At 29.6% G+C, this 16,298-nt stretch overlaps 1 protein-coding gene across 1 annotated transcript in view; it reads left to right on the forward strand.

The window, feature by feature from the left end:
• The first annotated feature begins 241 nt into the window (after positions 1-241).
• LOC129219088 (dopamine receptor 2-like) overlaps positions 242-16,298 on the forward strand; it is a 38,492-nt gene continuing 22,435 nt past the window's right edge. The window contains exon 1 of the mRNA XM_054853407.1: positions 242-1,773. Coding sequence (XP_054709382.1) covers positions 242-1,702 — 1,461 coding nt within the window. The 3' untranslated portion in view covers positions 1,703-1,773. The remainder of the gene's footprint in view (positions 1,774-16,298) is intronic.

Genomic DNA, 16,298 nt, shown 5'->3' on the forward strand with positions numbered 1-16,298 from the left:
GCATAGATATTTTCCGGAATAAACATTAATAGACTTGAATAAAAATGCTATGTATTCGAGTATTCTTTCTAACAAATTAGCTAGATGCTGATCCCTACAGAATAATTTTCTCTTTGCCTTTGATAAAGAAATTAGTGAAGTTATTTCTTGCGACAATTCTAAAACCGACAATTTAGAGTACGTCATAATGCAGTTTTTCTTTTATTGAGCAGATAATTAATTATGCCATAAAACATTTAAGATGAATGCAAGAAGTACAGAATCCACTGTAATAGAAATGGTTTTTCTTGACAAACAAGATGCTATTCCAAGTGTAGTTTCGTGGCTTGAAATGTCTGGAGATGTGCAAATATCTTTAGATGACAATAGTTATTCTTCAACACCTGTAAATGATTTCACAGCAGCAAACTTTTCTGACGTAACAGCCGTTTCTCCTGGAGTATACCAAACTACTTTAGCTGTCATTTTGGCAATATTTTGCGCCGCTACTGTTTTTGGGAATGTTTTAGTGATGGTAGCTATTTTCAAACAGCAGTACCTTCACACGGTGACGAACTACTTCATTGCTTCTTTGGCCATTGCCGACTGCTTAGTTGGGGCAGTGGTGATGCCGTTCAGTGTCATTCATGAAGTGATGGACAAATATTGGATATTTGGAAGAGAATGGTGTGATTTGTGGCGATGTCTTGATGTTTTAGCTAGCACTGCTTCAATTTTGAATCTTTGTGCCATATCTATTGACAGATACTGGGCCATTACAGATCCTATGACATATCCAAGTAAAATGACGCCCCCAAGAGCAAAACTAATTGTGGCTTTAGTGTGGATGTGTTCTGCTTTAATATCTTTTCCTGCCATTGCATGGTGGCGAGCTGTTTCCGAAGAGCCTTACCCTGAAAATCAGTGTCTTTTCACAAACGACGTTGGATATTTGCTATTTTCGTCAATTATATCCTTTTACGGGCCTTTAATGGTCATGGTTTTTACGTACTGCCGCATTTACAGAGCTGCTGTGAGACAAACCAAAAGTCTTAAAATTGGAATGAAGCATATAAGAGCATCAAATGAACCTTGTCAATCGATGACATTGAGAATTCACCGGGGTGGTACACCTGAGCATACAAGTAAAAACAACTCGCCTACATTCAGAGTTCACCGCGGTGGAACCCCTGAGCATGCTGCTACAAGTAAAAATAATTCGCCTAGCCACGCTCAACGCAACAGTCACTTGGTTATTTCTGCATTACCTACCCGTTCTGAATCCTCTACGCCAAAATCTCCAGAAAATAATATACCAATGAGATTTGCTAGTCGACATGTCAAAGCTTTTTCTATAAGTAAGAAACTTGGAAAATTGACTAAAGAAAGAAAAGCTGCCAAAACTTTAGGAATAGTTATGGGAGTTTTTATTTTGTGCTGGCTTCCCTTCTTCATAGTCAATGTATTAGTTGGCATTTGCGGAGAATCATGTATTGCTGAACCAGAACTAGTCTCTTCTATTGTCACATGGCTTGGCTGGATAAACTCTGGAATGAATCCTGTCATTTATGCTTGCTGGAGCCGAGATTTTAGAAGGGCATTTCGGCAACTTTTGTGCTCCTGTTGCAAAACAAAGAAGCAGCAGTACAGATTTCAAACAACTATGAGACATAATGCTCTAGCTATGAGGCCAAAATCTCCAAACCAAGAGGTTTTTCTGTAAATAAGACAAAAACTTTATTTTTTTACAAAGTGATCTCATAAGTTGCAGTTTTTATGTGTTTCGTAATGAAGGTAAGTACTTTACTCAAGAAAATATTTAACTAAATTGCCTAAAATGTGGCGAAAATTATCAAAAACTTTTTTATATTCAAAATTTTAGTAATACTTAAATGCATAAAATATATTTTTTATTGTGATGAGTGAACATAAATCATAATAATGTTAACTGAAGGAAACTATTTCCCTAACATAAGTATGCATGGGTCATTCTCACGAAAATAGTACAAATCATTTACATCACTTTTGAATTTTGTTAATCAATTTTAGTTTTTTCCACTTGCTAATCGTACATTTTATTGATTCTCCATTTATATGTGAGTAACAAAGTATAAATGGTTTGTACAGTCGACTCCGCTTATTGGACTATCAGTTTTGTTTTTTTTTTTAACCTTACGAAATAAAATTCCAAACCGTTGTAATTTGTCTTTGCAGCCAAGATAATGGAGTACCACACTTATTAGAATACTTTTTCGTGGCAAATTGTCTATTTCATTAAGCGACATCGACTGTCAGTAATTTAAGAATGGTTTTTTGAGTTATAGAGTGGATAAATATGCATTTAAAAAATCTTCTTAATCAGAACGAAAATTTTTCACATACAGAACAAGCATAAAATGAAACAGAGGCTCTAAACCTATTTATTTCGTCCGCAATTTAAAGAAAACCTTATTTTACCTTTAATAGAAATGTAACGGAGAGAATTAATATTCAACACTTCAAATGAACTATCGAGGAAAAAAAAATACTATCCTTGTCTGTTGACTGTAAATTCATAGATGGTATTTAAACTAAGTTATACTACTGAGTCCTCTTTAAATATTACATGATTCAATGTAGTTGTTTATTTTGTTTCCAGTCTGGCTGTAAAAGAGTGAACAGCGTAAAAACATAGAAAATGATGGTCCATTAATTAAAAGCAATATTTTAGAGGGGAAGTTTTTTTTCATCAAGTTGTTTTATTACTTTATTTTTTTGAAACACATATTATAACTGATAATCTATATTGCTGTTGCATTTCAGCACAACCTTACATCAAAAATTTATTCCTAATTATTTTAAGATGGAAAACATAATGTATGTTCCATTTTCCTACAAAGCAAAATATTGTCTAACCCTATATGGAGTACATGTTCAGTTAATTAATACTTGCTTACAATAAAATTAAACGAAGAATCGATTTCAAAATAATATTCAACTTGTGATATTATGACACATCCAAAGTATTTGATTTGTACCAATTTGTCGAGAATGTCCCGTATATGTATACTTTATTGGAAAATTTCTGTTCAAATTAGTAATTAGGACTTTTTAAATCAGTTACAGGTAAAAACAGCAAACTAATACAGTGGAAATAAAGTAGCTAAAATGAACTTCAAAATGAAATATTTGACATTGTGTGAGAGAAAATAAGATATGTTTTTTATATCGTGAGACATGACAATTATTATACAGTCATTTTGGATAATTTTGAGCCATGCCGGTAAACTCTGCACCATTTAACAGTTTTTAGTATACTTAAATTTAAAGAAAAAGTTGACAGTAGTACACATCTTTCACGATGCATCTCATTGCATATTTAAATAATTCTAAAGGTACTAACTGAAGCTAATTTTGAAGTTGATGAAATTGTAATGTTCTATGTAATTGTTACAGTCTTACATGGTAATAATCTAAGCAGTATTACAGGTGCAAAGATAAAGTTTTTAAACGTTTAAAAAATTTATTTATTTATTTATTTTTTTGCATTTAATTAGTATTAATTTCCTTAACATTCATTATTTTACATCCCATATCTGACGCTACTAAGGGTTTTTCTGAATTTAAGTAGCATTAATTTTCGTAAAATTCATTATTTGACGTTCCATATCTGATGCTGATAATGGTTCCTTTAAATTGTAGAATAGCTTTGAATCAGGTTAATAATTCGCTTGAAACACATTTCATAATTATTTTTTAATTTTGGATAACAGTGCAATATTTCAGAAGTGCTACTTCCTTATTACAGCAACAAATACACTAAACTATTAAAATATAAGTGGTGCAGTTTAATTTTTTTTTTAATGTAACTAAAATCATCTCTAAATGACGATGTTAAACATCTATTAAAACATTTTTAAAAAGTTCCTTAAATTTCCTATTAGAATTCCAATAGTTTAGGTAATCTATACTTCAGGTTTTAGCTTCAAATGTTTTACTTAGTTATGCTCTCAGTTCAAGATCCGAAAAACTCATTTTATTACTATATTTCTCTCTCTATATATACTTAAGTTTTCTTTCCTAAATATGAGCTTATTTTCTTTATGGGCTGGTTCTAACTGAAAACGTTTAACTTACGTTTGCATTGAAACAAATGCCAGTAATTTAACTTCCTAAAACTTAACTAACTAAATCTTAACTAGTTTTAATTATTATTATTATTTTTTTTTTTTGCACACTAACATAATAGTAAATTTAAATTACTTGTCGAGGCATTTTTCAAAGTCACACGAAAATACGAGAATGACACTTTGAAAATATTTACTAAATTCAATTATTTCGTCAAAAAAGATGATATTTTTCAAGGAATATTCACAAAAAAATTCATCCTCCTCTTTATGACTTTAAGTTAAAAAGAGCTCTGTTATGAATGTACGCTAGTTGATATCATCGCATTTTACCTTAGATCAGTGGTGCCCAATCTTGTTCTGCCCGAGTGCCAGAACACATATAAAATTTTAAAATATTTCAATATTTTCTAAATAACATGAAAAACAATGGAAAAGGCAAGAAAATTATGAACCAATAAGAACTGTTATCAATCACTTGCTACTTTTTTTCTTTTTTTACTAAATGCATGCTTTTCAGAAACCAATTTCTAGAAATTTGGCTCAAATTTGTGATATTGTCAATGATTGCGTTTTTCGATTTGTAATATTGAACAAAACAACGGGCCACTCAGATCAGCTTCGCGGGCCGGATGTGACCCGCGCGTCGTAGATTTACACCACTACTTCAGATTAATTATGCTATCGGGCTTTTTATCAGCAAGGTAAAAGTTTCTTAATATAAATACCTTATCCGACTAGAACATTAAAAGACAAAAAAATTTCAACATTTTCTAGCTAATATCTAGAAAAGAACATAACAAAAGGCATTAGGAGATCTGCTCACGTTTTCTGATAGTTTAAATACAACAATTTATTCAGCCCTTTAATTCAAAAGGATGAACTTTTATGTAGTTGTAAGTTTTTCCATATTTTTTGTTTGAAGCACTAGCATTTATTAACTGGAATATATAAAGATAAAAATACATACTGACAATTTAAAAAGAGCTCACCACTTATTCGTTTAAACATTTTAATGAAGTGTTGGAATACTGTTGAAAAGAAAGCATCGTTGAAAAGTTTTAACATTAAGAAAAAAAATTCATATTTCTTCAGCAAAATACATGCCTTAACGAAAACCATGCAAATTTTTTGTTAGTAAGATATTTAGTTAAAAGGAGTGCTTTTTTTTGTAAAAAATAAAAGTTCGAGAAATAACGAAAACTGTAGGAAATAAAATTGAACAAAAATTTTCTTGAAGTAATAAAGTGGTTTTTGATTAATAGTATGTTAAAATGTGCATTTCTGTACATTCCTCACTTCCCAGAAAAGATACTTTGTGCTACATTAAACCTATTGCATGTTGTTTAAAGTAACTAAACTATTCTTATAGTTTTCTTCTTAATGTCCAAACCTTACGAATCGCTAGGAAATGTATAAAATCTAAATTCAAAAGAAAGAAACGTCTTTATTTTTATGGTATGGTTAATAAAAGAAAATAAGTATCTGTAAAGTGTTATTAAGTATGTATAATACAGCATAATATTGAGTTTGTAGGGTATTATGTCATAATGGTTGACTAATAATGAAACAATAACAGTAAATGTGAAAGTTCAGGAATGTGCAAGTAAAATTGAAATGTAATTTAAATGTGTAATAATGTGCTGGATTATTTCAAATGCCAAAGTTGTTTCAATGCATTAGCAAACAATAATTTAATCCTTATATGGTTTTCTTAAATACTTTCTTAGTACATGTCAACTTCGTAATTTATGTTGAATTTCTTTAAACATTTTTTTAATGTATGGCAAATACATTTTTTACAAACTTCAACGTATTTGTTTTGCAATTTGGGAAAATATTTAATGGTGCAACTTGTTCATGCAAAAAAATTTCTGATATCATTTAAAGACTATTTCTGAACTGTTGAATGGTTCGTTCAGGTCCGTAATACTGTAAAATAATGGTGTCTTACATTAACTTTGTCTACTAATAAATTTCTCAAATGTAAAAACTCAATAGATTTTCTCATAAATTTAATCCAGACATTTCACATGTGTATTTTTTATTTATTAGATTACTCTACTTCGCAATAAAATTGTTCTCATAATAAACAAAAGTTAATCTATAATAATAGACAGCATTTACATACGCTTGTTGACTTTCTTCTCTATAACAAAAAAGTAGACAAAAATTTTGCTAGCAAATTAGGAAGATGTCATGTATCCAAATGATCAAGTGAAATAACCGAGCATTACTACCGTGAGAAGGTAAAGCGTAGATACTCCATTTTTTTTCTTTTTTCTTCTTTTTTTCTTCTTTTATCCCCCCCCCCCCCCTTTTTTTTTTAACGTTATGGTACAAGTTTACGTATTTGGTTTCCGCTGAAAATAAAGCAGTTTTTTTCGCTGAAAACAAAAACGAAAAATTCTAACAGTACTGTTAGTATGGAATCCAACACGCGTTTCTTTAAATATTTCAAAAACTCATTTCTACACATACTGTGTTTTACCTTCCCACGGCAGTTGACCCAAGTTGAGGTAAGACTTTACAAAGCTCAAGCACTGCATATAGTGCGTAAGGGATTGATTTCAAATTTTCAAACTGTACAATTATCTACTCAACACTACAGAATCAGTATTGATAATCTATAATTCGAGAGAGACGCAAAATAAATGATAACGCATTGTTATGTATGCAATTTTACAAGTATGCAATAAATAAATTATCATAAATCGTCTAGAAGAGTTTGATTTTATGATTTTCTCAATCGTGTTATGCCTAGATACCATGTTGCTAATATTCGATCATTTTCTCAACCGTTCTATAGATAGATAGATAGTATGTTACAAATATTTTGATTTTCGTTTTATGCATAGATACTTTAGCTAATATTTTGATTTTCGTTTTATGCATAGATACTTTAGCTAATATTTTGATTCAATGATTTTCTCAATCATGTTATGTCTAGATAATATGTAGCTACAAAATTATGATACGCTCACCAAATATTAAAACAAAATCATTTGGTACAAGAAAATGTCAAAAGACCTCATACCATCCTATTATTACATACACATTTAACTCATTTTTCTTTTCTTTACCTCCTATGTCTCGGCGTGGAAAATAGCAGACACTTAATAACACCAACAAAAATGCCTTCAAAAAAATAAAATCTGTCAATGGCTGCACAGTATTTAGTCATTTGTTTTTGTTAGAATATGACAGTACTTAAAAAGGCATATTATTGACATATTTTATTCATAGTTTGTTAATAGTCAAATGAAAGTAGTATTTAGTGAAAAAAACATTATATGAGTGCGCATTGGGAATGTCAATATATTTAATTATGTGGAAAATCATTTAACATGGTGATGAATTCCTTAAATATTAGGTTTTTTTTCAAGTTATATAATAAATTTCGCGCGCAAATCTTCTTTCAGTAATTTATATATAAAATATTGATAGTTCAAAAATGAAACAGTTACATAAAGTACGCATTTTACAAAAACACGTTGTTTTTACATTTCAACGTCTCCATTAATTTTGAAATGACTGATTGCATAATAATAATCATATATATATTACTTCTCATTTTTTTAAATTGTATGAACGCGAAGTTACATCCTCAACATTTCAATAAACTTTCTAAGACACAATATTAACATTTTTTTTCTACTTATCGACAATCGTTTGGCGCAGTATAGCCCATAAAAACTCTTGCGCCAATCGACTCAATAGAGCTAACCATCATTTAAAAAATTGTTTTCACTGCTTTCTGCGAAAAATAAACTGACAATGCACATTGTGGCAGTTTTTCGAAAAAAAAAAATTCATTTTGTTTTTGCTAAGCATTGCTTTTATGTATAGCATGCCGTGAGTAAGGCTTTATTAGCTTGGTTGGTGAGAGCTTTGTGAAAATATTGCGAAGGTCATGGCTTCGATACTCTGTGGGTCTGCAAATGTCTCTTTAGAACAACTTGTCCTTTGCCGAATTCTGATCCAACATAAAAAGAAAACACTTCTTTTTCTTTTTTGACATGGTAAATCATCATAAAATATTGAAAATTATAATTAAAAATAAAGAGGCATGTATTTAAATTCATTCTGTAGTTTTCAGAACAGAGTTAATGTATGACAGCCCGAGAAGGAAGCGACTAGCTGGGTTGCTTTGAGCGTCGCGTCGTGATAATAATGTGAATGTCTTGATTGCAATTCCCCCCCCCCCCATTGGGGCAGGAAATGTCGCTTGTAAGTGACATTTTTTTTGTACTGAGGGGAATTCTGATTCAAATTTCCGATACTAAAAAATTGAATTCTAACATGGTGAATTTCAGTATTATAAATAATATTTCTTTTTTTCTTGAGGGTATTTCCTTAAGGCTTCATAAAACTACAAAAACAGCGCATCAGTTTAAATGTGTTTTTTCATTATCGATTTCCCCATTGGCAGAAAATAAACAGAAAATTCACATTTCGGCTGGTTTCAAAAAAATACCTTTAAAAAAATCTCAATTTAGAAGTACCGCTGTTGATCGTGAATGCTTCGCACGGATTAGTTAATTATAACAATAAAATAATAATAATAATTATTATTATTATTATTATATTATATTATTATTATTATTATTATTATTATTATTATTATTATTATTATGATGATGATGATGCACTTACCCGAACATAGGATTTGTGATCATATATTGTCAACTAAAGAAAACTTAGATAATTAAATCGCAAAAATGAAAAACTCTTTTTCAAGTCATTTCAATCATAGAAAAGTCGTCTTGTTCTTTTTAAACTTTATTTTTACATTTCAATATCTTCGAGCTCTAAGTAATTCATTCTTTAAACTGAATTGCTGGGTCGAGTAAAGACACTTTTTTGTTTCAAAATAATAAATTAAAAAAGATATTTCTGCCTGAGAAGAACTTTTACAATTGCAAACACAAAATAATAATCTAGCCTGCATTAACTTTGTGTTTAATGTGTTGTAACAAGTGCTGTGTCGTCTCCCTCAGGCTTTATATGTGGTTCTAATATCATTCCTGTCACGTCTATAATTCGAGGAAAACTTTGCAGACGATAGTTAGAAGATGGTCTTTAAAATCTTTTACTGGACTCTTTGCTAAATAATACTAGACTTGTTGTTTATAGTTTGTGAAAAGAAGTTTAGCATAGGCTAATCAATGTTTTGTTTTTCTGAGTACAACACATAAGGAATAAAAAAAAAAAAAACTTCCTGCTCAACCAGACGACTTTTAATTTATTTTTTAATTTTTTTTTTATTTATTTATTTACTTTATCTTATTTATTGAATTTATTATATTTAAAAATTGATACCGAAAATGGCGAGTGTTTAAGAGAGAAGATTGATTTGCGAAACTATCATCAATATAACAATTTTTCAATTTAACATAAATATAAAAATTTCACTAAAACTGGAACTCCTAGATCTATTTTTGGTACCGCAATTTACCCAAATAAAAGAGGTACAGTTTGATGTCGTATAATATTTATGAATTACAATATTTAGAATGATCAAACTAAATTTTATGTATTATTTTACCCCTTACAAGTAAAAATTAAACATAAATCGAAAATATCAAAACTTTTAACAAACTACTCATTTAAGAAAACAAATCTTTATTCTTTCTAAATTTACGAAGCTTATAAGTAATGATATGTTCTATGCTTTTACTCCATTAATATCTTCTCATAGCGTGTGAGTAATTATTTTTTCGTGAGTTTACTACATTTTGACCTTAGCAAAATTAAATAAGGCTCTTAACATAAGGCGTGTGATTTTATAGTCACGAAACGCATGTACGCAGAGAAATTGTGAATGAATATCCAAATCTTTCAGTGCTGTAATCAAAATTAAGCTAGAAACTTTTTTTAGTGTTGTTGTTTCCCAAGAAGTAAAATGTCTTAATTATACTTTTCAAAATAAGAATTTTCATTTTTTACTTGTGACTTTAAGAGCTCATTTTTAGAAAAACAAAGGGAAATGAGGTAGAACATAGTAGCATAAGTATTGATTAGAGGCACGCAATAATTTACTTAACTTTGATTTAGTGACTTCAATGAATAGGTAGGTTTATGATTTTGCATGTTGTTTAAATAAAGTTACAGTAGAACATTTTTGGGTCAGAAAAAACCAATAATAAAGAACGGTACTAAATGTGCGCAAAACTACACCGCTAACGGTGTAGAGCTCGAATTTATTTTGCAGAAAAATTTATCTATATCAATTTATCTGTAAGTTGCACTATAAATATCAAAACTTATATTTTAAATATTTACCCTTTCTACTACATTAAAATATGCAACTTCATTTAAGTGTTACAGTAAATAAATACTCAGACCTTCGAGTAGTCCAATACGTTGAAACTCAAAGTTTAAAAAAATTCAAATTCCCATGAATTACGTATCGTGATTTTGTTACTAGAAAGTGGAGAAAATTAGAATAAAGAGTACAAGCCGTTTTAAAAATATGAGTCAGCATACATATGTAACATTCCATTAAAAAGAATTACATGATATATGAACAATTAATTATACACAGTCTTAATTCAAAAATTGCAAAAAAAAAATATAATAATAAATAAATAAATAAATAAAATAATAATCAATTTTTCGCATTGGAATTTAACTTCTAGCTTAAGTGATTTTGAGGGAGAGAAAATATCGTCTTATTTCGTGCTCAGGAAGTAATTCTGAAATTTCTAAGCACTTAAGCAATGGTTTTGTATTTTCAGTGTGATGATCCTTCGACCTTTTGTGCGTTACACAGATGATTTCCGCTGAATAACAGTGTAGTTAACAATATTATCGTCAAACTCGAGCAAAACTTTTTCTCATCTTAAATCTACCCCATTCCGTCGAGTCAGCTGAAGGCTGAGAAAATCTTATCGTCTTCTCCTACTCAACAAGTAATTTCAAAATTTGTTGAGTAGGTGTCCTTCCCGTGTGACGAGAAAAATTGTCCTCACATTGTTGTCTCCGTAATCATCATAGTCATCAACCTTTTTTTTTGCTAAGCGTCCAACATATAATTTCCGCGGAAGAACTGTAGTTAGCAACATCATCAAAACCGCACAAACGTTTCTTTCAAGAGCAGAAAAGAATCTTCAGAATTTTGACGATTTAGAAACGAAGAATAAATTGTCAGTTTTCTGCATATATGTTCAACATATTACTCCCTGTTGAATATAAGTCTCTGTAATAACTAGTATAACAGTTTACGTTGCTTTAAAGTCGAATATAAGTCAGCAAGTGCCACAGCTGTCCCTATTGTCATGTTAGAGTCAAATTCAATGCAATCTAGCAACAGCCAAACTTCTTCGAGGTAAACATTTCTGAAGTTGTGGGTTACAAGTTAAACAAGAACCGTTCTTGGACGTGTCAGAGCAACTAATGTAGAAGCGCTACAATTTCGATATTTACAGTGTGGTCAGACGCTGCCTTCGAAACAAAACACATCGTGTTTGCTGGGGCATGATATCAATATCACTTAGAAGTAACAAGTATATTAAAAAATACGTTTCTTTTTTTTTTTCTTTTTTTTTTTTTTTTTGCCTTAATAAGAGTTTTTCTTTGGCTGATTACTTCGAATTTATCCTGATATTCTAATTATCAGGAGTCAAATTATTAAGACTCGATTTCATTTCTTTGTAAAAGTCTACATTGTAAGCATTTTCTTCTTTGAATTATAGGTGTGAATTGATGACACGAAGCTTGGGAAAAATTAAAAGGGACGTTTTTTTGGATACTTTTGATTTATTTATCAAAATCTTTTAATAAAATGATTTTCTTGCTTGTTTTTAAAATTTCAAAACTTATGAAAGCAGTATAACCATAAACAAGATCATTATATTTTTAGTTTAAAAAATAGAATAGTAACTAGTATTTCTTTTTTAACTCCGGTATTTTCTCTACTTGTATGAATGTTGATGTAATTAAATGTCAAACAATAAAAATGAAGAAGAAAAGTAATAATAATAACAATAATAATAATGTATGTATGGTTGGCAGCAAATAATGGAATATCTGTTTGTTTTTTTCTTTCTCTCTGTCTCAAAAAGAAAAAAAAAACACTCAAAATAAAGGGAGTTTTAGTTTACCGTTTCTAATAATTCAAACCTTGAGTCAAAACTTAATTTGAGAAATAAAACGCAAATGCACTATAGATAAACTTAAGTAATATGTGGCTTAGTACCTCATATTTGTATGTAGTTATGGATGACTTACGATCCCACTACTTTACTATGGTAGAATGTTTCCCAATTTTTGTAAACATAACTTCAAAAATTGTTTTCCTAACTTCCTCATTTCAGAATATTCATCTTCAGTGTGTCAGCATTCATACACTAATCTCCATTTACTTAATTTAAATCATGTCTTCTGCAGCTCGTATTCTATGTCTTTCGTAACTTTAATGCTAGCATATTTCACAAGGAATTCCTTGGCAATTAACAGAAAGTTTGCGTAATCGCCCTTTATTTTATCTCAACCGAGAAGCGTTATATCTTGAGGAAACTTTATTTGCTAATTTTACGGAAGTGCTTAGTGGTAGGGCTGAACAGCATCCCACTAGTTATTAAATCATCACGTGATTAAATTTTAACGAAAATAATGTCAAAATTGGGTTCTTTCTAGCATCGTTTCAGAAAACTAAGATACATAGCTAAATGAATTGCTACCTGTCGAAGCATTAACACTGAATTAGGTGATTTTGTGCAAAAATACAACTTTAACTTTAAAGACGCGCTAGTTTAGGCTTCACGTGGGCATAAGGTTTAATATTGTGATATGCGTTCAATAGTGCAATGAATTTTAGTTTATATGTAATTAATTATATTTTCATGAAAAAAATATATAGTATAAGTGTTGTAACATATGAATAGTATCTGCTTACGAATGCTTAAACCGTCGAGTACAGGGACGCTAGTTTCAGATATGCAACAACTTTCGTTATTTAATCAAGAATATTTATCACTACATGCCCACATTTCCACATTTTTGTAGATGAATTTGGTACAAAATATGTGTCGAAAACTTTTCATTTTGCACATTTTTTAAATTTATTTTCATTTATTTATTTATTGTTAATATTGTCATTATTATTATTATTATTATTAGTATTATATTTTTCCTTGTGCACGTAAAAAAGATTTAAACCAAAAATGATGGGAAAAAGATGATAAAATATGTGATTCATTTGAACAGCAAAGTTTTTTTTCTTTTTTTTTGTTATTCGATTCGAGTAGAAGCTAACGGTATCATCAGATAGCACTCCATTTTCATGGTAATGATTTATGAGATCGATTAGGCCTTGTTACGTGTTAAAAACAAACTTTATCATAACTTTACACATGTGAAATATAATATGGTCCGATCTGTACACAACAATTTAAGAATAATAACGCTCCTATAAGACCTTTAAAAATTGGCTTGTGAATAAAAAACGATGCGTAATTTAAACGTTGTTTAATCAAAAAAAAAAAAAAAAAAGCAGTTTGCCAAAAATAGAGTATCGAACGTATTTACTCTCGAGTCGAAACGAGTCGAACGAACTCGATATCGAACGAGTCATCAAAGGCTCGAATGGTTTAGACAAACTCCGAACATCTTGAACCAATTCTAACGTTCTAGAAAGTTTCCCGAATTTTTCTCAGTCTAGTCTTACCAATTTTACTTATATATATTTCTTTTTCGTCTCAACCTGTCTAATAGTTTCAATTTGCTCTTTTTTAAACTATACCGTTTAAATTCCTCGGGATGAATTTGTTATACTTTTAGGAAAACGTTACGAGTGAAATAAATTGTTAAGAGAATTTTATCGTCAGTCGCAGTTCGTAAAAGTTAGTTTCCCTTAGTGAGAACTCTGCACTTCAGAGTCAGAGTGATGCAAGTCCAAAAATATCGCGATTTTCCGTTTATTAGTACATTCCATGTATAAGTCTATTCTGCAACGAGCCATGTGAACGTAATTCTTAAAAAAAAAGAAATCTTTTCAATTTTTTTACCAGGGTTAAAAGAGCGCGCGCACCATCCTTTACATGCGCCAGAAATACGTTTTCCCTCTCTCTTCTATAATTATCATAATGTGACTTGAGTTCTTGTGGTTTTGAGGTACAGAACTTACGCTGATTTTTTACTGTAAAGAAAACCTAAGATTTCTGAATCATTTTAATTAGAGAAATATCGGACAAGAAAAATACTGAAGCAATTGTGAATAAGTAAAATATACTTCTCAGTTTGAAGCGTCCCTCCCCTTTTCTGGAAATATTTTTTCTTTAATAATAAATATGTAAATAATACCAGTCAGAAAATAATTGCTTCTGAAGATAAGGTATCCGATATTACATTTTTTTTTAGTTTGAAAAACACGTATCATAATGTTTTCTGCTATGTCAAAAACCATTTTTGTTATCAATGATCAAGTTCTAGTTTTAACATTTAAAATGTTAATTGATACCAAATGTATTTAATGCAGTAATTATTTACTTAATATTAAACATGTTTTGAGTGTACATGTTTAATACAGTTTTTCAAGTGCATGCAGGAAAAGGTGAATAACAGATTCATAACGAACATCACCCATAGTACAGTTTATGTATTAATGAAAGCATTTATGTAGTAATGGATTCAGTCATTGATGAAAAAGTTTACATAACTATTTATGTATTCATTTACTTATTTAATAATTCGCTTACATATTTTTTACTTATTTACTTTTTTCACTTACTTATTCACTCATTTATTTTATCATTCATTATTTTTTAAGAACTTATTCATTTAATATTCTAGTTTTTATTTATTCATTTAGTCATTTATTTTTTTATTTTATAAAAACATATTCTTTGTAGTCAAAGAGAAAGTATATTGTTAGAAAATTATTTTAGTTATTACTTTGCAACACGAACACGTTATTTTTTTCTAACTTTTCTTACTGGAAAAAAAAGAAAAATAACATCTCAATCAAAGTACTATTGTATAATACGTTGCTCTCTCATTGTAGTTCTCAAAAGAAATTTGCAAGTTATTAATTTGAAAAATGAAATTCATCTTAATGTTTAACATTTTAAGTAGATTTAAGTACATCTATCTATCAATTTATTTATTTATTTATCTATCTGTATTTGCTCACAAATAGAAATACTGATAATGAATATACATTTATCAAAATGTAATGTATCAAGCGTTTTTATGCAAAATTGTTCAATACGAGTGCCTATAAAATGAAGATTTTCACGGCTACGAATCAGTAGGAAAAATAAATTGGTGCTCAAAGAAATAAGAAAATTTTTCAATTCTTTGAAAATTTTCAACGAAAAGTCGTATATAGTAACGAAATCGAAGAAATATTAACTTTTGTATTCATTGAAGTTAAAAAATCATTCAACCTGTCATGAGCACTGCTCTTGAAGCGGAATTTAGCGTGTATGCTTTATTAATTAGGCAAGGGAGCATTTGTGTTGAAATATTTTATTTCTTTTCAAATTCCTACAAACAAAGTAGAAACTACATTCAATGAGTTGACTTAAAAACGGAAAATAAAAATGAATTGGGTATAAAAACAAGTTCTATAATAAAAAAATAATAATTATGCAGCAGAGGTTTCTCATAGGCTTCCCTTATCCTCCTTTACTCTTCCGCACACAAATTAAAATTTGCTACTTGAAGTGACGTTATCAATAAAGATTAGTTAACTTTAACATAAAAGGATAAAAGAAGAATAATAAGAAACTTTTCTTTAAACCCATTCAGTAAAAAAAATAATAATAATAGCAATTTCACGCTTTTTCATAGATTTCTTTATATAGTAGTGGCGGGTCAGTAAAAATTCACAAGAAATACTAGTCGGTGATCAAAATTTGGAAAAGGCAGTTCTACATCAAATTGCGGCATTATGCATGCTAATGTAGACATTTTTACATGTTTTTTCGGATGTATATTTATAATTACCTGTGTTCAACGCCACTTTTGCATTAAATCACAAACTTTCAACCAGAAACAACAACAAAAATTACTTCACACAGTTTTTATACCTGTGCACTGGGTACAAAGATAAATTTAAGATGTAAACTATCCTAGATCTTAAACTTTCGTTGATATTATCTCCGGTTATAAACCAGCATAAATATCAGAATAAGGAGTGGACATTTTTAGGAGCTTAAGATTAGAAACAAAATTACGTGCTTATTATATATTTGTCTAGTGTAAGAT

The sequence above is a fragment of the Uloborus diversus genome, chromosome 3 (assembly GCF_026930045.1).
Source record: "Uloborus diversus isolate 005 chromosome 3, Udiv.v.3.1, whole genome shotgun sequence".
Taxonomy (NCBI): domain Eukaryota; kingdom Metazoa; phylum Arthropoda; class Arachnida; order Araneae; family Uloboridae; genus Uloborus; species Uloborus diversus.